Here is a 23,776-nt window from a genome sequence, read left to right as displayed (position 1 = left end):
CACTAGAATTTATGTATACAAACCGCTATGCCGGAATTGGCGCTCATTTCCCGGGTAAAGTAGTATTCTGCGTTGTTTTTGTGGCTGTCAACGATAAAAGGCAGCACAAAGTGTCCAGGAGTCTTGCTGACGGCGGCTATTTTGGTAATTGCGTCGCAAAAATCACTTAGATATTTATACACATAAACCTATGCCTACATATACACACATACATACATACCCGTACTTATCTATTATAAAAATGTTGCGATAAAAACTCCGCCTTTGTCATTTTTCTTTATGAGTTTTATTTTTATTTAATAAAGGCCATTTCATATTATAAATTGTTAGGTAAAAGCTTCAAATGCTTTAAAAAAAATTGGTATGCTAACAAGTAATGAATTGCATGTACATTTCAAAAATTTCAGAGAAATAATTACAATACAGTTTATTGGAAGTTAGTAACTAGCATTTTATTACCATATTTTGATAAAGAAACTTAAAGTTTTACTGGAGAAACAGTTAGCATGTGAATTCAGCTCCTGGCGTTAATGACTTTTGATGTGATTCTATGATGAAGTTACAAAATTATTGAAATGCGAGTACATTGCGCTTACATGGGTCTTCCCATGCCGCGACCCATGCCTCCAGCCATAGGCATCTGCTGATTGCCAGCGTTGGGGCTTTTAATGGTTTCATCGACAGAGAGTATCATGCAGGCAGCCTCGGCAGCGGCAGTTAAAGCATTGATTTTGATAATCGAAGGCTCCCATACGCACTGGTCGAAATTGTCGGCAATATGCTCCTTGGTGATATCGACGCCAAACCATTGACCGCCTATTAGATGAATCAGAGAAATAAAATTCATGTTAATAGATATAGAAGGAATGTTTGTAGAAATGAGAAAATGGCGTAGGCATAAATCATCTTAGGATTATTCTGAATAACTTTATAAGTACATTAGAGCGGGTTGTTCTATGGGGAGCCAAAAAAAAAAGCGAAAAAAAGTCCCCAATCGTTCTAAACAACTTTACCTAAGAGAATTTGGGTCTAAAACCGATCTAGTGATTTTCAAAGCGTAGATTTGTTCGTCATTTTTTGAGATATCCGAACGAAATTTAATACGTAGGTGCATACTGATATTCTATTGATCATTTACCGCATTCGTCCAGATCGGACAACTATAGCATTTCCCATACAACCGATTATTCATATTTTTAAAACTTCGCCTTAAAAATCACTGGCTCAAAACCGGTTTTAGACCCATAGTCTGTTAGAAAAAAAATTTTAAAATGATCCTTAAAACACTTTCCTCATACATGATTTTATATAAAAAAACCGACCCGCTCTAATACCTCGAGTTACTTTAACTAAGCTTAAGGTGTTATATCCAATAATCTTTAAATAATCGATGTTTTGCATATACAATATTAATAACGGATATATAGGGTTTGTCCGGAAAATAATAGGACTGAGGTGATTCAAAAAAATTTATTAAACCAACCGTTACAATTCTTTAAAAACTATCAAAATAAACTCCTACTGCGTCGATGCAGCGCTGCCAGCGCAATTTCTAAGAATTGGAAGCGTCACGGAAGACATTTTCCGGAATAGCCTTGAGAGACGAGGTGCATGCTGTTTGGATCGCCTCTGTCGTCTCAAAAAGCTTGCCTTTCAACGGCCTTTTCAGGCAAGGAAACAAAAAAAAGTCCGGGGGTCACATATGGGCTCTGTAAGGCGGCTGCGGAAGCATTGGGATGACGGCCTTGGTTAGGTAGTTGTTCACAAAAAGGCGGTGTGAGCCGCGGCGTTCTCGTGCAACTTCCAATCGGTTGCAAAGTCTTGCCGGACTCGATTGACTCTTCGTTTGAGTCTCTCGAGGACTTCCACGTAAAACATGGCGTTCATGATGGACAAGACAATGAGCATCATTTTCGCTTTGGATTTGCTCATTCATCAGCGACCTTTTCCCGGCCCACCCACCGAAACACACCACTTCTTGCTAAACCAACATTTGGGTAAGCATGTTTGATCATACCAAACGTCTCTGTCGCAGATTTACCGAGTTCCACACATAATTTAATCGGCTCTTGCGAAAGCTGCATTTTCGGCTTGCAGCACTCACGGAAACAGGGCCCTATAACGAATCCAGTCGGTGCGCGAACATTCCGAAGTACTTACATTCGCGGCAGCAGAAAATCATTCCTATTACTTTCCGGACAAACCCTGTACTGTAAACTTCGCAGCTTTATTTGTCAGTAATAACAGAAGGGATAATATTTAACATAAACATATCGATTTATACCACCCTAAAGTGCAAATTTATTTTTAGCATAAAACTACTTTATCAGTGAAATCAAAATTTCCCAAAATCTTTGTAATAATGGAAAGTATGAATATAAAAAAAATATGAAAATAAGGCGGATTTTGCTCGAAGAAACCCATGAAACCACCTTAAGAAGTTGAATTTGAATAATTTGAGATGTAGGGTTTTGCTGTAAACAATAGTTTGGGAGAGGGGATTTGAAATTACTATAAAGCATGGGGCATAGCCTAATTGGACATTTGGAGCTTTACTTTTATTTAACTATGTCCAAATTTATTTATAAAAATAAAATTTTCAATTTTTGCAGACAATCTTATCTAATTTAATCTTATCTTTTCTCATTTAAAATTCGTTTTCTGTTTTGTACCTTCAAATTCGTTTTATTGCAATCTTACGGTAAAATATAAAAAATAAAAGCTTGCAACTTGCATACTTGTCCATAATTATATGTATACACATAGAAAAATTTAAAAATATTCAAAAAAAAAAAAATGAAAATAATAAGACAACAAACGCGAAACTACGGTATGATATAAACAAATTTATGCACTCGTACAAATATATGTATTAATTGTACATATACATACGTATATACTTCTTGTAGTCGATATGTTTGTGTAATCACTTATATGTATGTATGTATGTATATACATATTTACGCTCATTCGTTTTTGGCTCGAGGCTGCGTAATCAGCCGTTTCATTTCGTTTCGGTGGCTACGTGACTTTTTTGTTATAAAAAAACGTAAAATCGAGCAACAGTTGTGTTTTTTTTTACTTAGTATTTATTTTGTTTATCTCTCGATTTCCTATGGTTTTGTGTTTAGCAATAATCTTGTAAATACGTAATGGGTAGCACTCTCACGCTTATATGTATACACATAGTATGTACATACTTAATTAAACGACTACAAATGACAAAGAGACTAGCTGGAAGTGCTAACAAAGCCAAAAGTGAATCAGGTACGTATTCATGTACATAAATATATGACGTAAATCTACATACATACATAGTTATATGCATATATATTTAAAATATTTGGCTTCATACATTTTAAGCGGAAATTGTGGCATCTAGCAAGGGTTCTTTAACACATCCTTTAAATTATGTAATATAAACGTACCTTGAGCATGTTTTTGCCGCAGCTTGTTCAGAATGTTAGTGGCGTCAAAACCAGCATTGTCGCACAGTTGACGTGGAATAATCTCCAGAGCTTTGGCAATGGCGGCGATCAACAGTTGCTCCTTTCCAGCGATGGTTCGTGAATATTCCCGGAGGATTTTAGACAGCTCCATTTCGATGGCGCCACCACCTAAAAATAAGTAAATAAGGAAATATATACATAAGTATGTAAATAAATAAGAAAGTTTTAAATTTCCAAAATACCAATATATTTTTATATATAAGAATGTGCTTAAATAATACTTCGAAAAGGGTATATTAAGTTTGTTACTATGTTTGTAACACACAGAAGCACATCGCAGACCCTATGAAATGTATTTATAATTGATAAACGTCCGTGACGGTCTGTCTCTATATATGTATACGTACTGCTCCCTCTATTTTTGAGATCTCGATATCGGACCAATATAAGGGCGATCCATACAAAGTGAACGATCGGAATCAAATGCTTGTATGAGAAACATTCTCATTCGAAGAGATATCTACATACATACATATGTATGTCTGTATCTTCACGAAATTTGGCATGAGTTATTGTCTAAAGCCATAATGCAATCTCCGAAGAAATTGTTTAGATTTCCTAGATAACTGTAAATCACCAAGGTATGCAGAAATTTTACAACATAGCGAACAAGCTATCAGACACTAGGAGCAAATATGAATATCAAGTTATAGTACACTAACTCCTCTATCCTTTGGTTGAATTTTCGGATAATTTTGTATATTTTAATGTGGTACAGAGAGAATAGTTTCACTAGGAACTACATAAGATTATATTAGATAAGTAAATGAGGATTGCAACGCGACCTAAGGTCTATTGTGCCCTCTCCTACGTCACAACGACTCACTAAGCCCCAGCAAATTGATAAATTCCAATATACTGCTAGGTGCTGTTGAGGTGATGTTATCCCTATTTGGAAATATGGATCCAAGGGCCTTTATCTTGGGCCTACAAACTGCTATGCAGTCAAAAATCAGGTGTTCTGGAGCTTGAGACTAAATGTCGCAGAACCGGCGGTTCAAACAAGAAGTTAGGGTTACGTTATATAAATGTTTCTTGAGCTTACAATGGCTAGTGTGGAAGGCTACAATTAGTCTGAGTTTTCCCTTGGAATGTTGATTACATATTTAAACCACCAATACAAGCTTGGCAGGGCGCATGCCTGGGAGTTGTTGCCAATGCTTCTCCCTACCCACTGCTTCAGCCTTGTGGAGTAGCTGTTTTATGGTATGGGGGTCAACCGCTGAGGGTAACCTTAAACTTCCTAGAGAAGTTAACACTTTTGGTAATGCTGTCCCTTGAGAGAAAAGCCAGCAGTATTTTGCACTTAGGTGCTTCATGCGTTGAGAAGAGATTACCTTAGCTTTGCAAACCCTTCTGCTGACATTTGGAGCAGTGTGTGTTTGGCAACTTGACCGATTACTAGATGACGCGGTGTGAGATCCAGCAAGACTTCAAGTGTCGTCAACGGACAAGTGCGCATGGCACCCGACACACAGGTGAGTCATTGCAGCTTCGATAGTGGAAGTCCTACCGAAGTAGGAGAAGTGATGGAAGTAAGGTATTATACAAGTATTAAAGTTATTGGGTGTGTCATATGATGGCAGAGTACTTGCCCTTAAAAAGAGATTGATGATTGGAAAATTATGCAATAAATGCTCATACAAGGAATTTTATTGAAATTTAACATATGTTTTCGGAGATTTTTCTCTCCGTCTTCTCCTTTAAAAAAAAAGATGATATTATAAATAAATAAATTATTTTTGCCATGTTTGCATGTAAAATCGGTTTAAAGATTTGAAAATAAACGAGCGTGGATCTTACAAAAACATTGATAGTTTCATGTGAGTCCAAATATATTGAAAATATATCTTACATCAAAGGCAGCACAACCATTCTAGACCAGCTTACTATTTTTATTACTGATCATATCTCCTATGTACTATGTATTTACATATGGATACAATACAATCCATTTGCAAATATGTAGCATATGAACCTTCATGCATATCTATAACCGTAAGTCTTCAAGGTGTTTCATTCAACTGTTGCTTGTAGTTCTAAACAACTTTTTTTTTTAAGATTACACATTACCAGACTGTCTACATATTAGAGATGTTTACGTACATTTATACGTGCAACACAAAAGCTTGGTGTTATTGAAATCGATCGTTTCAAAGACGCTGGGCCAATGCACTCAGCAAAGCTCAAATGCAATAACAAAACGAACAGTACTAAATAAAATAAATTCTTTATGCACTATAGCGTTAATACACGCCTTTACAGTTGCGAACAATAAAAGAGAATTAACCATAGTAATAATTTTCCGTTCCAAAAAAAGTATGTATTTGATTTAAATTCTATTAAAAATTCAATTTTTTTATAAAAAGTGTTATTGCTAGCAGTAAAAAAATTGAAAAAATAAACATTTCATAAATATTGCAAAAACGAAGTTAAAATACAAATTTTAAGAATTCTGAGGACAAAAAAAATTGAATTAAAATATCTTACATTAATAATAATAACTTTTTTAATCGAACTATTAGAAACAATTTAGCACTTTGTAGCGTACCCTTTATCGTCTAATACAGATGCAAATTTTCTAGGCATAGACTGACTTACGTTACGGCAAGTGCTATGTGGAACAAAATACCCGACCTTATGACCCTTCTCCCAGAGTTCGGCCTTATTTTTCGGTTTAACACGTTCGCGGACGTGAATGCTATAGCATTCAAACTTTAAAGCCAATTTTTATTCATTTAATTTTATACAATCTTAAGTTTTTGTAATTAATACACATTTCGAAATAATGACCAATTGGTTCATTAGATACTTTCATATTATTTTATCTTTTCTCAGTGTATTTACAAATTCATTCACGTCATTCTTGTTGAAAAATATTATCTATATCGTCGTGGATGCTATAGCATTCATTGTATATAACGGTTAAAATACGATGTTCTGACTACTCTTATAATATATGTCTAATTAGATTTCGGATATTACAACTAGTTTCAAAAATAATTGCCTGTATATTTTTGCAGCTCCCTAAAATTTTTTGCGTCCGCGAACGTGTTAACCAGTTCACCTCAGTGGTGCGTTGCGATTTTTACAATGGGTAAGAATATCAAACAGAGAATTTGTGTAAAATTTTGTATTTAAAACCAAATTTCTTGTGCGGAATCATTGCGAATATCGAAAAAGGCTTGCGGTGATTCAGTTTTATCAAAAACACAAGCCTACGCGTGGTACAAAGCCTTCAAAGACGATCGTTAAACTCATGCCTCGTGCTGTACGACTTTCGATCTCTTCAACTGATGAAAATATTAAAAAAGTGAAGGATGTGGTGCTTTAAAATCGTGTTAAAGGTGTTAGAGAGATGACAAGAGAGCTCGATATCTCTCGTGAGTACGTTCGAATGATTTTGGTGGATATTTTGTGTATGAAACGCGTTCTTGCTCAACCCGTTCCGATAAAACTGATTTATTTTCAAAAAATGCCGTAGAGAAGTCTCTTTGGTTCAAAAACGTAATGAATTGCATTAATCAACCACCGCATTCACCAGATTAGGTTTCGTGTGATTTTTTCTTGTTCCCCCAAACTGAAATTGCCGCTCCGTGGTACCCGTTTTCAGTTGATCGAGGACATAAAACAAAATTCGCTGAAGCAGCTGAAGGCCAAAAAGTATTAATAAAAAGTGCATAAGTGTATTACATTTGGTAGGCATTACTTTGAAGGCGACAAAATAAATATTGATGAATAATTAAGTATTTTATGTTTTATTTACATTTTTCGTGTACTTTTTTGTTCAAAAAAAATTATACTGTTGTTTCAAAAAAAAAACCTTTGAGGCTATTTTAGTGTCCGTAACTGTACATATGTACAAACATATACATATATACATACATAGGTATATACCACATGTACTTGCTGCAGTTATGGAAAATAATCGCCAGCTACACTGTTGAGTCCATTTAATTGCGTTTCTGTCATGTCAACACAAAAGCTGCTTTAATTTTTGTTTGGAGAACTCGTTAACAACACGCATAAATAAAAAATAAACACTGCAATGCGTTAAAATTGTATGTATTATACACATAAGAAAGCTAGATCATAAACAGAGCAATTATTAATTATCTCACGAAAATGCGTTTTTTAAATCATTTTGCGTTAAATGTAGACAATGCAAACACGTTTACTTCACTATAACTTTGTGTATCCAGATAGTATTTGCTATTGAGAAATGAGTTTGCGTAATTTGCGCAGAACCAATTTCCTACGCTGTTCAGAAGCTCATACTTTCCTGCCTCATATTTTTGAAAATTCAAAAACATAGATAATCTTGCTTTTGACATATGCTACCAACAGCTGGACAAGCTACTGCGTCAACAACAAGGCCAACAAGATACGCAACGACTAAGCGACAAGTCAACAACTTGCAATGCAAGTCACACTGCATTGCCGCAACGAATACATATGTATGTATACACACGCACAGTTTTCCACAAAAACAAACAGGTACCATGGGGTCATTGAACTAGCCATGGGTACTGAAACTGCATTTTGCACAACTTGCGGCCACTATGCACGTAGTACATACTAAGGCAACAGCTACCAGCACTTACCGCACTACGAAGGCGGTGCCAGTGTAACTGGTTGGAGTTGGGCGGGTAAGAAAAATGTAATTTCTGAGTTTAAGCGTAAAACTTATAAACAAACAACGTTATATTTATGATAACGTATATAAAAAAATCCTTTCATAAAATATGCATATAATACTTTTTGCACAAGAAACAGAAAACAGTTAACTTCGACTGCATTGAAGGCACAATAGAAAACATTGGTGCATTTTTCATAGCACAAAAGGGTATCAAAAGGTCTTGACAAAATCAAAGTAAAGTTCGACCGGCTTGTATGTCAGCCGTATGATATTGTTAAGCGCTTAGGACAATAATCGGTGCCAAATTTCGTGATATATGTATGTATGTATGTATCTCGTCAAATAAAAAAGTTTACCAGTAAAACTTGATTTTCATCGTGCAGTTCGTATGACAGCTATATGTTATAGACGCCCAATTTCTATAATAGTTTCGAAAATTGTAGCTTTGGCTTGGAAAATAATTTATGCCGAATTTGGTGAAGATATCTTGTTAAATAAATAAGTTTTTCATATCAGACATTGATTTGGATCGGTCAGTTTGTATGACAGCTATATGTTATAGTGCTCTGAACTGAACGATTGGCTCGAAGATTTTAGCGTCACCTTGGACAAAAATTTAAGTCAAATTTTGTGAATATATCTGGTGAAATAAACAAGATTTCCATACAAAAACATGATTTGGATCGATCGGTTTGCATGGCAGCTATATGCTATAGTGGTCAAATATCGAGGATATCTACAAATGAGCAGCTTTTTGGGTAGAAAAGTACGTGTGGGAAATTTCAGACGGATATCTCAAAAACTGAAGGACTAGTTCGCTTATAGCTCTTAAAGTTGAGCCCACTGACTACGATTTTCGGTAGTAAAATTTAATAATTTCGACTCGTTGTTGGATCCTATATCTTTCCATGATGAAATGGCAAACCTTACTAAAGAAAAATGTCAATGTGGGGGGAAAATATGGAAATATGGCGTTGTTTGCTATCCCTATCGGTCTTCCTTTGTAGTGCCCTATAGAAAAACCCTATATGCAGACAGACAGACAGAGGGGCATGGTTAAATCGACTTTGATCGTTACGCTGATTATTTAAATACTCGCAGTTATAGTATATTCGAAGTTATATTCTTTATTCTGGGTGTTACAAATTTTATATACCCTGTTCATTGGAAATAACCTTAGTTGGCATATCTTGACTTTGAAAAAGTTACGCCAAGTATTATAAGTAAGATTTGTTATATTATCCGAGCTTCTGGTAACGCGATTATTGTAAGCTTCATATGTAGCTACTCAAAAGTCACCACAAATTGGCAAAAAAAACCTGCATTTGACAGACGCCTTCATAATAGAACACAACAGTGCAATTCGTAGAAGGGAAACAATTGTGGTTTCCCATGAATATCAAGAAGTTCAATTGCATGGAATACTTGTATTTTGACATACAGTCAAGTCACGTTGCTTCCCTGTGTCTGTTCTTGTATGCTTACCTGTTGGCAACCTTTTCTAAACGTCACACAACCACGTGATCAAAGGATGTGAAACGACGCTTCTCTCAACTGTTGCAGAGAGTGTATGGTAAAGGTTTCCAGTCACGTGGCATGAGCATACTCGTAAGAAAATTGATTTTGGCGTAATGTCTGCATTCGGTCATGCAAACATCGAGAGATAAAAAGTGAAATCGAACAACTATGAATACTAAGCGCCATAAAATATGTTTGTGGTTAGAAAAAGATGATAACTTTAAGAATACTCCATAAAATAAATATTTGATTTGTTTTTCGTAGTGGGCTCACTGTGGGCAAAAAATAGTAACACTTTTTAATGAGAAAACAATTTCGTCGAAATATACAAATCTATCAAATTTCTGGTGCCGAAACGATCAGAATGTTGAAAACGCCTTTAGTGATAATTGTTTGTCGCGAGCAAGTGTTTTTGATTGGTACAAATTATTCAATGAGGGTTGAGAAAGCGTTAAAGATAAACCATGCCCAGGACGACCATTAACTTATGATCGATACGCCAACAAAATAAAGAAATTGCTGCTTGAGAATTCACGATTAACAGTCAGATATCTTACTGGCATCGATGGAATATTGGAAGAATTAGTGAAAACCATTTTCAAAGATCATTTGGGCCTAAAAAAATTGAAAGCACGATTGGTTCCAAAATAATTAAATTTTTCGAAAAAAGCATCGCGTTAACTTCTGTGAAACAATGCTTTCCGATTACCAGGATGTCATGAAACGTTTTATTACTTGCGATGAACCGTGGATCTATGCTTACGACCCAGACACAGACGATCAATCGGCTGAATATCGTGACAAAGATGAACCAAAGCCAAAAATCCACATCAAAGCAGATCAAAAATCAAGGCTATGTTCACAGTTTTCTTCGATTATCGAGTTGTGGTGCACTCCGAATTCCTACCGAACGGCCAAACTGTCAACAACGAATACTATTTGAGTGTTATGCGTCGTTTACGCGAAGTTATTCGTAAAAAGCGGCCGGAATTAAGGGCCGAAAGCTCTTGGTTTTTACACCACGATAATGCACCGTCGCATACTGCTATGATTCTTCGTGAGTTTTTCGCCAAATTTTCCACCAATATCGTGCCACAATCATCGTATTCACCTGAGATATGTACATACATCAAATTTTACTTAAGTTGCTATTGCTCGGATGGACTGACAGTACTCCGAAGTCTTTAACTTATGTACATACATATGTATGTTATTGAATATATACTTGTATGTGAAAATAATACTCGTGGTCACAGGTCAAACAAATTTTATTTTGCTATTTTCAACGAAGTGATACAAATTCCATCACCATCCCCATTTATGCAACACAATTCTTCCACAACAGTCACAGTGAAAAAAACCAGTTTTTGCAGAAAAAAGTTTCATACTCCATTTAATATTGTCGGTATAATATTTTTTCGTTACCCGCGGTTGATGTTAATTGTAATTCTCAACTGATTTGTAGAAACGCATGTATAAGCATTGAATTGCTTGCACAAACTGTCTTCCTTGTCATGGGGAGCATAATATCCAATGAGCGTTTAGTGAGGGTATTTATGCTGACAACCATACAAACATATACCCCGTGCGGCGAATTCTACACACTGTGTGGCTTCGCTCGTTCGGAATTTTTGGAAAGCCCTCTTACTTTATAGGGGGTTTAATAAATTAATTAATTGCTTTGTTTACAAATAAAACTATGTTCGCGTGTGTGTGTATGTGTCTGAGTGTGAGATGACGCTCGCGTGATAAGCGCATACCCATACTAACACTGAATAGAAATTAATTTAGCAAAAGTGATTGTACTGCGGTGACTAGGCCAATTTAAAAATGCTTAGTATCAGTTGTATTTCTTCTAATCCGCCATCAATGACGTGGACAAAATGGACATGCAGATTTTGCAAAAATTGTGCTTTTCATTTGAATTTCAAATTTCGTTCTATTTTATTTACTTTTGAATGGGTTTCATAAGCATTTATTTAGCGAACTCGAGGACGTACATATGTTTTATATGCAAAAATGCTGAGCAAAATAATAGAAGCATACCCCAAAAGACGAAAAGTGTATGGTGTTAGGGCAAAAGAAAAAATTTCAATGCAGCGTTCAGACGTGGACTCTTTTTGTTGCTCATTAAAGCCGGTTTAGGCCATCAAAACAGTCCCCGTGTGAATATAGTCCAAGAGAGTTTTGTATGGGGAAATCTTAAGGTTCATGCCAGAGTGTAAGCGAGAGGAGATACGGAGACTGAAGCGAAAATAGTTCAAGCGACGGTCGATGCTATAAGATGTCAGTTGCATTAAAATAAAGCGCGCAGAATTGTTAAAATCACCTTCGGGTTTGGCAGAAACAGGCTTCCAAAGAAGTATAGTTCGACTAAAAATGTCCTGGTATATTTACAAAGTTATTTTATAATGGAATAAGTGGCATCCGTGCAACTTTTCTTCCACTGCAAAGTTGCATTTTATGTTTTAGAAAATTTCCAAATATGACATGGAGACAAACACCTATTATTTTGTACAGATGTGTACATATGCATACATATAGGAATTTTGATTGTGTATTTGCAACGTGCAACGTGACTTCAATTGAAACCAATTGGCATTGCACAACAAGTCGCTGTACAATATGGTGGGAGTAGAAACAGTAATAAACAAAACAAAAGGAAAATTTGTCAAAAAATTATTATATATTATTTCAAAGAGTTTGAGAGTTCGCATTTATTTTATAAAAGGCGATAACAAATTTTATTATATCGAATAATTTTTCTAATTTTTTTTAAATTTTAAGGACGCTATCTCCCCATATGATTGTACTGTTCAAAACTACTAAAAGAATTACGCCAGAGGCATTAAATTTTACCTCCGAGATGGTATGAGAGGGCTTCTGAAAATTGGACGACGGGCGTGGCACCGCCCACTTTTTGGTGAAATCCTATATCTCGGGACCTCACTAACCGATTTCGACAAAATTTGGCACGCAGCATTATTTCTGCATTGGTTTTCTAGTACAGAATTGTTAGGTTTCTAGTACAGAAATCAAGAAGCAATTAATATAACGGGATAAAACTTTGAACGAATAATGTCTTTAGTGTGTGCCATCTTATGACCAAACATTTTTACAATCCAATAGAAACTATTCAAGCCCTTAGGTACCGAATATATAGGTACCGAATACCGGTACCGGTACCTATAGCTGACTTTTGATCGAAAATGTCGGTCAATGTGAGATATTTATAACTAAAATTAAGGAATAATCCTTATCTTATGATGGCATGCCCGTGTGTTAAAAATGGGTTGAATCGGATCAAATACTTCCCTCAGCCCCCATATACTTAATATAAAGATTTTCGAACTTCGGCCAGACTTTGTACCGCATATATCGGCCAATATGTGAGTTATCCCAATGAAATTAAGAGAACGTGCTTTATTCATAACTGTGTATCTTTGTTCATAAAAGAAATAAATTTGAGCGAAATCTTGGCTTAGCTACCTACTACATATATACATAACTAATATCAGGATTTTCTAACTTCCGGCTGACTTCACTCTATATAAATGGTTTTACACCTAAAGATCTTTCCTTGGCTTTTATTCTTGCAAGTTCCAAGAATATAGAATGTTCGGTTGCACCCAAACTTAGCCCTTCCTTAGTTTTTGTTAATGTATTTTTTTTGTTCTCACAATTTACTTCGACGTCGTCAACTTATCTCGTATTGTTCTTTGTGCATTTTATTGACAAAGAGAAGCGATAAACGTGCCACATACGCGAATATTCGCAAAATAAATATTTATGGAAATAAGAAAAAAGCAAGAACGCTCGTTATTTAATTTAGCGACGGAGAACGACTGCACATGAACAGGGATGTCAGAACCGTAAAAATTGGAATATGTTGTATATATTTTTATGTCGTCATTCAAATCTGTTTTGTTATGAATGTAAGCATGAATGCAAATGATTTTGTACAAGTCACGTTGCATTAGGCAACAAAAACAACAGATGGAATGCATACATAATTTAGTAGTAAAGTCAGTAATATTTCTTGTAACGCGACTGTTACTAATGACATTAAATAAATATTTAGAAATCATAAAATATTGCTAAAAGGTTGATAGTTTGCGACAGACAGTTACATAATACAATATTATTTACAAAATTTATTGCAATTATTAATATAGATGTGGCCAGTGTCATGTGGATACTTATTACACGCAGGACATACAAGGTGTGTTCCAAAGTAAACAGGACAGAAAAAAAACAGAACAAATAGTGGTCTCCTTCTGCTTCAATACAGATTTTTGCACGGTTCAAAAGCATGTCGAATGAGTGTCTTAGCTCTATGTCCGGTATGGCCACCAGTATGCCGGTGCAAGCCTTTTGAATGGTCTCTGCGTCTGCATAACGCTTTCCTTTCAAGGGCAAATGCATTTTTCCGAAAAGGTAGAAATCGCACGGTGCCATATCAGGCGAATACGGGGAGTGGTCAATGGTTAAAATGTGATTTTTGGTCAAATAATCGTCTTTCGAATGTTGGATTCTGAGCAATTTTTAGTCGTCAATCAATTTGTGCAGAAGAAACCTTGCACACACCTTTCGTAAGCTTAAATGTTTGGTCAAAATGCGATAACTCGATGTTTTGGAGATGTTCTATTTCATTTTCATGAATTTCAAAGAAAGTCTTGTTTACTTTGGAACACAACTTGTATATTGGATATTGGGTCTATTCTGGATAATTAGAAGTTTAACCTGATACAGGGTTCAGAACGAAGTTGCGCAAGGGTCACTCTCGTTTTTCGCGGCCACTCGAGCTTTTCGTCTGCAATGGGTGGTAGATTGACACCAAGTACGCCATTCACTGAAAGGGAGGTCGGTGAATGGCTCTGCTGTGAATGGCGGCCAGTGCTTTTCGGAAGTTAGTGATGTCCGAAGTCTGGTCGACGTGTTGTCTGATGTCGTCGACGTAATTGAGGAATGACCTCTTGATGTTCCTAGGAGGCGGTTCCGCTCCAAGCAGGTAACTGTAAGAATAATTTCTGCGAAAGCACCCCAGCAGCAGCTGCTAGGAGAGAAGTTCATTATGCTCTATAACTGGGAGCATACGAGCTTCACTATGCAAGTGTTTATTAGAAGATATCTGTCGTAGTCCGGAGTGCAGTATTTTGACAAGTCTGCAGCTCCTCGTCTGCGTTTCACTGTATCCAGGCGTCCATATGGTGCGGCGTAGTTAAGGACCGGCCGGCCGATTCCCTTGTCTTTTTTTACAGGATTTTTATCCTGTCACATGCTGTTAACACGGCAGCATTCCTTAATCTTATAGAATGCGCATTTGCAACAACATCATTCCGATATTGAGGAAAGAAGTCAAAATTTAATGGGGTATGGCTTCTGGCGCTACAATAACAACCATTCAGGAAGAGAATTCTTTCTGTTTCGTTCCGAAGACAATCGGGTTTACTTAACTCGGAACGGACCCTAATTTTTATTCGGCCAACAACTGGTAACTTGGCACCAGGCTTGGAAAATACTTCAAAAATGTTTTTTGCCGTTACAACAATAACAACAGCTTTACGACTTTCCCTAAATGTTGCCATGAAAAACGGAATATATCGATAATTGAGTTGAAATTGATGGCGGTGGCCAAGCATGGTTACAATAATACAAACTATTGATGAAAATAATGGAAACTAGAAATGAAACGAAAACAAGGAACCACAGCAACCATGCAGAAGAAAAAAGCAGCGGATTTGTGTGGTTGAAATTTGGCAAACGCAATACGGATACAACGGTTGATTACGAGACGGCAAATGAAACGAAACGATTCACAAAGTGGGCAGACGTCGACCGCATTTCTTCTGGAAGAAACGTGAGTATTAGCGGTGTATGCAAAAGAAAATGAGACGAAAAAGAGCGGAATAATATTCAATTTACAGATAGGAAAAATTTACAACAAATATCAATATATAAATATGTATGTATGTCAAAATGTCAAGTACTTCATTTACTTTTGGAAAAGGTAGCGAGTTTATGTGATGAAAAATATTTTAATTTTGCTAATTTATTATAAAACTAGCATTTTTTATGCAGATTATTAGATTAGTAATACTGCAAATGCACACAAGCTAAAATTAAATTGAAGCAAGCCGGACCGGTTTATTCTGCGCCATCACAGTGGGACTTACACAAGAAAATGGGTGCTGAAGAATTCGTTGAAATTGATAGGTGAGAAACGTTCGCAATTATGTATTGAAAACATAGCATGTTTAACGATACTATGCTGCTTCAGAGGAAATTATAAATTGCCTGTTCGCCACTAAACATTCGAAATCGATAAAAAAAAATCAACTGTGAACAGATTAAGTATTGTCTAAGCAACTGGCAGCGAACGATGTAAATACGAGCAGCAGCTCAGCAAGAAGAATCACTAATGCAAATGCTCAGTAACCGCTGCGAGCACAAAATTAATAATAATGGCGTAAATACACGATCGATGCAGGCGGATGCAGCTGTTAAAGCAAACGGCAGTATATCAGTCGAAATCTTTGGTTTCGTAGAATGGGCGAGGGGTGGTACGCAAATTCTGCATTTGTGTAAATTGAACGCTATTTCAAACTGACAGCCTACCATGCACCAAGATTGCCCACTGCTCCATTAGGGGAGAGAAATTCAAATTTAGAAAGTTGCAAATAACTGATACCAGCACCAGCGCCACCGCTAGCAACCAAAAACAAAAGCAGTTAACAAAATTGGCAACAAAGTTTGTCCAGACAATAAAGTGAAAGGCAAAAATATAACAAACAAGTAAGGAAGAGCTAAGTTCGGGTATATTATTACCAGAAAAAGATGGGCATTAAGTTTTATTAAGATATATGTGGAATGAAGTGAATCGGATATTCGAAAATCCTTAAAATCGCTATTAATGGAAGAGTGTATAGGAAGACAGAACCGCATATCAGTTGCGTCCACTTGATTTGGGTGCCGACAATGAGCTGACCGACGAACTAAGCTGCTCAGAACCATGCACTGCGGTGGGGTCTCACACCATAAAGAACTTGCCCCACACGGAGGAGGAAAGGCAACAGGAAAGCGCGAAGCCAAGCTACCATTGGGAAGTTACAGCCTCCCTCCGAGAAAAATTCCGTCTCCTAGTCGCGCTCTATACTAGTCACTGCAGGTTAAAGAAACACATGTCAACATGGACACAACCTCTTGGTCAAACTGCCGCTTTTGCGACGTGGTATCGGAAACTCCAGAACACCTAATTCTAGATTGGCTCAAGGCCCTTGGATCTGTCCACGTGGACCAGGATCACATCACATCCACAGAGTGTTGAACCTTTGGGACCATGTGTGATATAGGGGAGGGCACAAAAGACGATATGTCACAGTGCAAAACCTCAATTAATTTCTATCTAGGGGAGCTAGGGGAAATATTGACCTGATTTATGCAATTCTGGTATAAGGACACACTTTTATTAAATTTAGATACTATTTTCTTTTTCTACGGTAAAAAGTCAAACTGAAGTTCGAAAATCCTTATATTAGATATATCTGGCCTAAGAAAAATATTGAACCGATTTTACCCTTGTTTCGCACATATTATCGGTAAAAATCAGTTTTTTATGGGCAATAATAGATAATGTTATGCGACAATTGTAGGTGGTAGTGGTTATTCCTTCAGGATTTCCTCAATGCAGAAATAAATTACTTAAAGCTAAATGAATATTATTATAACTTACCAGCAACGACGGAATCATGCTTAATTGTACGTCGCACAATCATAATAGCGTCATGTAGTGAGCGTTCGGTTTCCTCAAGGAATTGTTCGGCGCCTCCACGCAAAATCAATGTGCATGTTTTGGCATTAGGACAACCTTTTGAATGTAAAACAAAACATTGTTAAAATAAATTAAAAATATATAATAAATTTGTTTCACCTTGGAAGAAGTTGAAACGTTCTCCACCAATTTGACGTTCTTCAAAATATTCACAATGACCCAATACAGAAGCGTTTATATCGTTGGCAGTGGTCATAACAGCGCCGCCGCATGCCTTCATTGTACGCTTCAAATCTTCTTCAGGTACACGACCTGCACAGAACATATCACGATCTGCGAAATACTGTGTAGCAACATCACCAATTGGTAATTTGGACAATACAACATTAGCACCAGATGCGTGAATTTTGTCAAGTTTTTTGTATAAAATTTGCCACTCGGCATCAACGACTTTCTGGTACTCTTTAACATTATCCACCCTCACTTCGGCATTATCGCGTTCGGCTTTTAGTTCCAATTCTATGTTTAATAGAGCTATGTTGCAATTTTTATATGATTTCGGTGCCATTTCGAAACCAGCATAAGAGAATGTCTTTTTAAAAGCAACACCAGCTACAAGTTCTGATTCCTCTAATGATCCACCAGATACCTTTTTGATACCAATCATATTCAAGGGTAACAACTCATCCAAGGAGAGTACGGTGTCTACCACCATTTTTGAGAAGAAATCCTTCTGCTGGTGAATTAGTTTTGAAGACATAGCTGTGGCAGCGCACTTTTCCAATAACGCACGTTGCTGTTCCTTTGATTGAGCCTCAACATGTACAGCCATTTCATTGATCTTGGTCATGCACAATTGAAGCGCCTTACGAATAGCTTTAATGATGATACGAGCATGCACACCTTCCTCAACGAACGGTTTGACTTGCTTCAAAATTTCACCTGCCAAAAGCACAACTGATGTGGTACCATCACCAACCTATAATTATAAATACGCTTAATCCCAAGTTATTTAAAAAATGATAATATTCCTACCTCAGCATCTTGTGATTTCGCTATGTCGACAAGTGTTTTAGCCGCGGGATGCACAATGTCCAAAAGCTTCATTATTGTAGCACCATCGTTTGAAATTGTCGCCTTACCCGAAGCATCAACAATAAGCTTGTCCATGCCGCGCGGTCCCAATGTGGTGCGCACAGCGTCCACGATGGATTGACAGGCATTGATGTTGGATATGAGTTGCGGCTTGCCCTGAGAGGTGTCAGTACCTTCTTTTAAAAGTACAATTTGCGGTTGCTGTAAAATATTTGAAAAAAAATAAAGTTAGCCGCATGAATCAATTATTTTTCAGGGTGTTGTCATCGAGCACGCCGCAATACACCAATACTAGAGCACACACAGCTGTCTCTAAATAGTGCATGCGAGAAGATTCTTTGAAGGTTATGTTAAGCAGAAGTTAATTTACATGTTTAATTTACTGTAAGTAATGTGAGCATTTAAAAATATTAAAATATTCTTTACTATACAACGAAATGTTAAAAAATTCTTTTAAGCAAATGCGTCATGTGCTTGAATGTCTGATCTTCTATGTGTTCAAAATTACATACTTTAGATGTACTGTTAAGATATATTGACAACTACGCCCATTACCGTCGCGAATTTTCACATTATAATAATTTATGCATTTACTTACCATATTTAATTAATTGTATGGTAATACAGTGAATGATTTAAAATATATTTATTAAATTAGCAACAGCGGTTTTCTCACGCGGCGAATATAATTTCAACGATGGCGATGAGTAACAAAACTTTTGACAGTTGAAAATGTGTGTGTTGAGGGAAAGGGATAGCTATACATGCCTGTCAGCAACCAGAGCTACCAACCCATTGGTTTCAAAAAAATATGCATGGTTGCATTTAAAATAAAAATTTGATTATTTTTATTAATAATTTTAATAAATTAAAAATTAATTTTTCCAATAGTTCAAATTATTATATTATAACTTTTGATGATCACCTCTAATTGGCAGATATGATTCATTTCGGATCACCAGGCTTCAATGTACAAAAGTATACGAGCGGGTGGATCGGATACAAAATATAAAATAAACTTTTTTTAAAATGGCGAATTATTTCTCAACATAATCTCCTTTTAATTCGATACACTTGACCTAGAGATGCCTTCTAACCTCTTAAACCTGTCTGGAAGTCCGTTTCCTGTAGTTTCGCAAAGTAAAGTTCTTTGGCGGCTTAATTCTCTTATTCGTTTTAAATTTCTGTCCTATCATTGACTTTTTCACATTTCGAAACCAAAAGGAGTCATACAGAGCTAAATGAAAAGACCACGGTAGAAGAGACAGCAGTCGTAGTCCAGGTTCAGATTACTATTTGCATGTTAATCGTTAATCGTGGCGACGACGAAGTTGTGAACCGATGCATTGTAATTGCAGAGCCCCATGCCTCCACGTCATCGAAATATCTGACCTTATAAAATTCAAAAGAGAACGATGGCCATTGCCAATTCGGCCTATAAGATAGTTTTCGACATCCTCAGAGCAGGTTTGCTGGTGCAGTTTACTTTTTCGACGTATAACAGTGGCTATTATCGTTGTCATGATGGAAGAAAACTTGTTGCTCACCAAATGAAAGCGTTTCCTTCACAACACGGTGGCAAACTGGACTAATAATTGGGCATAGCACAGCTCTATGATGGGTTTGACCTTCTCCAGGTAGTACTAAATAACATCTTATGGATTCTGGAAAACGGTGACCAATACCAGCCTGTTTTAAAGCAGCTCCCATTTTCCGACGTCTGAAAATGGTGATGATTGTTGCCATGGTGTAAGAGCACCTTTTGTTCTCCAAATTAAGCGATATTTTCCTTTTTTTTCCTTTTCCAGTTACTGGAAGTAAATTCCACCTCATGGACTCTAAAAAACGGACAATCTTCACCTTAAGAACACAGATTAACACTTACCGATCCAAACGGAGTTAGCGCCGAAAAAACAGCCATTGGTCGATGAAATCCGAGTCAATTCCGGTGCGTAGAACCGGCTGTCGTGGAAATTGCAATCTTCACCTTCTTGGCTGTCGGTTCGTCGCTAAAGTCCACTATTACGACGTTTTACAATCATTATGATCGCTCAAACAACTTTGCGCACGTTTTCCTCGAGACGATGTTCAGTCCAATCCACAAAAAGGGGCATCCTACATCCTGCATCAATTACTATGGGATAAACCTTCTTAATATCGCATGGAGTACACCATCAATAAACTGAGTGGACCTTATGAGTGTGGTTTTAGACCACGAAATTTTAATATCGACCAGATTTTTGTTATGAAAGGAAGATCGACACAAATAACCTCTTCGTCGATTTAAACAGCACGAAAAGGAACTGCTTCTATGTCACTATGTTTGAACTTGTTATCCTCACAAAGCTAATGCGGCAGTGTAAGTTGAATTACACCAAAAACTCCATGTGGAAGCGAAGCGGACAGGTCTGGTTCTGAACGAGGAGAAGACGAAATATCTCCTGTGATCAAACAAACAGTCATCGCATTCACTACTTAGCTCACACGTCACTTTTGACGGTCATAACTTTGAAGTCGTAGATAATTTCGTCTATTTTGGAACTAGTATCCAACAACTAACAACAAAATCAGCCTTTAAATCCCACGCAGAATAACTCTGCTAAAAGGTGTTATTTCGAACTGAGTAGGCAATTGAGATGTTAAGTCCTTTCTCGACGAACAAAGACCAAATTCTACAGGGCACTCCTCATCCCTGACCTGCTATACGGTGCAGAGGCATGAACAATGATATCATCTGATGAGTGGGCGTTACGAGATTTCGAGAGAAATGTTCTGCGGTGGATTTATGGTTCTTTGCGCATTGGCAATGGCGAATACCGCAGTTAATGAAACGATGAGCTCTATAAGATATACCACTTCATTGACATAGTTCATGGAATTAAGAGACAGAGATTACGTTGGCTATGTCATGTTGTCGGAATGGAAGAGAACCCTTCTGCTTTAAAGGTTTTCGATTCAGTACCCGTCGGTGCAAGCAGAGGAAGAACAAGATCTCCACTCCGTTGGAGAGATTATGTGAAGAAGGACCTGGCTTCGGTTGGAATCTAAAAATAGCCGCCAAATAGTGAAAGGCAGAAACGACTGGCGCACTGTGGTAAACTTGGCTATAACTGCGTAAGCGGTTTCTACGTCAATAAAGAAGAAATTTGACACGTCCTGCTTAGATATGTGTAATAGTAGGAAATGATCGAAGTAATAAGAATTTTGATAAAAAATTTGAGTTTTTAAACTGATCGAAAGTGTAAATTTTTTACAAAAACTAATATTTTTGGGTCAAAAATCAAAATTTTGACTAGCCCTAGGCGAGATTTAAGACAATTTTAAGCTGAAAAATCTTTCTTACCATTTGCCACCGTTTTTCGGAGGCTTTCCTGGAGATCAACTATGAGATGAAGAGAACTTAAAGTTTTTCAAAATTAATCATCGATTATTAAAGTACATTGAATTATGTAAATCATTGTTATTTTTAATTATATATAAAACAAAATGTTTCATAAAAAAATAACAAAAAAATGACTTTCTGCCTTACAAGTGATTATTTATTGAATAAGAATGTTTAATGTATGAGAAATATTATTTACATTAAGAATATTTTATTGCAGTACTTAAATAAAAAAAAATAAGTATTCGTATTTGTTTTTCTTTCTCGTGGAACTGAAGTGGCCGATGAGTACAAGAGCCAGAAGCAGCGGCCTTAATGGGCTGCTGTATTTCTTTGCCTGCCAGTGCGTATGTGTTTATGGTTCACAGCAAGACCCAGCGTACGCTGCTTGCGCTCGAATGCGTTCAACATGTCGTATGCGTAACACTATTTTTAGCTGCAACAATTTCTTCTACGAGCAAATAAACGAGACGGAAGAGCAAACGCATACGCAAGGAGCACATATTCAAACGCACCTTTGATAGCTCGAAAGAAATTTGTATAAATAATTACGTATGTATGTATGTACGTGTGTGTGCGCGCATTTATATTTTCATTTCGAACGCGTTGCATTTTTTTGTGGAGCGCAGTTTGGGGAAGCAGAATAACATACACGGCGTTGAATTGAAGAGCGGCGGACGAGGAGATGACACAGTGGACATGGACATCTTCAATTTGATTTCAGTTTGCCCACACAACTTGAACGAGGCAGTTGTCATTGGGAATGAGTAGAAACGAAACGAGAAACGCGAAAAGTGCACGGAGGGGAAAAAGCAAAAAGTTGCAAGTGTAAAAAAAAAAAATAAAACAAAAACTGCAGCATTTCAGATAACTAAAATTCTAAATCTAATTCCGTAATATTGAATTGGAAATTTAGATGCAACCAAAAGAAAGAAAACAAAGGACTTGAGCTATGCAAATCATCCTTAAAATAGTTTTAAAGATATATTTGCAACAAATCAGGCAGACTGAATGAAATCGTGCTAAAATTGGCTGCAACACACACAACCCATACGTCCTAAGGGTTTAGTGATAAGTGCCAAATGAAGCTTTGAATTGGCTGAGTTTTTGAACAAGTTGTCTCAGTGCTTCGAATGTGCTTTAGCGGTAAGGTCGGGAACATTAAAGCCTTTGGGGCATACAATTTTTTTTACAATGAAAATGCGTGAATGAAACGGTGTGTTTGAAAAGTAAGCAGCAGTGCAATTTGTGTTCGAAATAAACATATTCCATGCTGGTGCAAGTAGTTTATATAACGGTACAAATATTGAAAATTATCGCATGATAAGCGAGTAAAAACGTGAGTGCCTGTAAAACAGTGTGAGAGAGAAAAAAGACTGCCAACCAGCAACAAGTGAACGAGATAAGCAGGAATTCTGCATCAAAAGTAGCGACGACAGAAAGCGTTTATGTAAGTAAGTATGCTAATGTTAGCTTACAGCCAGAATTAGATTTAAGCTAAATTCCTGTTGCAATTGAAGATATATTATTCCTAACATTATATATACAAAAATTTTGTCAGAATAACGCCGTACTACTGGCAGTTTGTGAAAAAATAAAAGACTAGTTCTAGCATAAAGTTTTGAGTTTTGAAGACACTTGCCAGACATCGCCTGTTAGTCCGTCTTTTGGCACAAATATACATACATACATATGTATGCATTCTCACACTAATACTTGTTTTTGCATATTTTCATAGCGTCTGTCCGCCATAGGAGTTCCGTTCCTGTTCTCGCTCGAGTATATTTCTTTTGCTTTTCTTTTTGAATTCTGTGTTTGCACCGGCATTTAACCCAGTTCCGTGTTTTCTCAATTACCAACAA

General features: G+C 36.7%; 2 protein-coding genes and 1 non-coding gene across 3 annotated transcripts in view; 2 read left to right on the top strand and 1 right to left on the bottom strand.

Moving 5' to 3' along the window:
• Positions 1-263: 263 nt before the first annotated feature.
• On the bottom strand, positions 264-19,289 carry LOC105231650 (T-complex protein 1 subunit eta). Its single transcript, XM_049449554.1, has 6 exons — positions 19,131-19,289; positions 18,473-18,733; positions 17,597-18,416; positions 17,399-17,533; positions 3,429-3,617; positions 264-816 (listed from the first exon to the last, which is right to left on the bottom strand). The coding sequence occupies exons 1-6, from the start codon at positions 19,131-19,133 to the stop codon at positions 593-595; spliced, it is 1,632 nt and encodes a 543-aa protein (XP_049305511.1). The 5' UTR covers positions 19,134-19,289; the 3' UTR covers positions 264-592.
• On the top strand, positions 11,169-11,305 carry LOC125776940 (U4atac minor spliceosomal RNA). The gene has a single exon (XR_007422054.1). It is a non-coding gene; the product is annotated as a U4atac minor spliceosomal RNA (small nuclear RNA).
• A 3,354-nt stretch (positions 19,290-22,643) lies between the features above and the next one.
• LOC105231652 (putative leucine-rich repeat-containing protein DDB_G0290503) overlaps positions 22,644-23,776 on the top strand; it is a 134,888-nt gene continuing 133,755 nt past the window's right edge. The window contains exon 1 of the mRNA XM_049449532.1: positions 22,644-23,364. The gene's annotated coding sequence lies outside the window, so the exon portion shown is untranslated. The remainder of the gene's footprint in view (positions 23,365-23,776) is intronic.

This window comes from Bactrocera dorsalis, chromosome 2 (assembly GCF_023373825.1).
Source record: "Bactrocera dorsalis isolate Fly_Bdor chromosome 2, ASM2337382v1, whole genome shotgun sequence".
NCBI lineage: Eukaryota > Metazoa > Arthropoda > Insecta > Diptera > Tephritidae > Bactrocera > Bactrocera dorsalis.
This window is presented reverse-complemented; position numbering and strand designations above follow the sequence as displayed.

What these genes read in the sequence shown, in the direction of transcription:
- LOC105231650 (XM_049449554.1), bottom strand. An exon ending in CGAAATCACAAGATGCTGAG is followed by an intron (nt 18,417 to 18,472) that starts GTAGGAATATTA and finishes TTATAATTATAG; the next exon opens with GTTGGTGATGGTACCACATC. An exon ending in GCATGATTCCGTCGTTGCTG is followed by an intron (nt 3,618 to 17,398) that starts GTAAGTTATAAT and finishes ACTTATTTTTAG; the next exon opens with GTGGTGGCGCCATCGAAATG.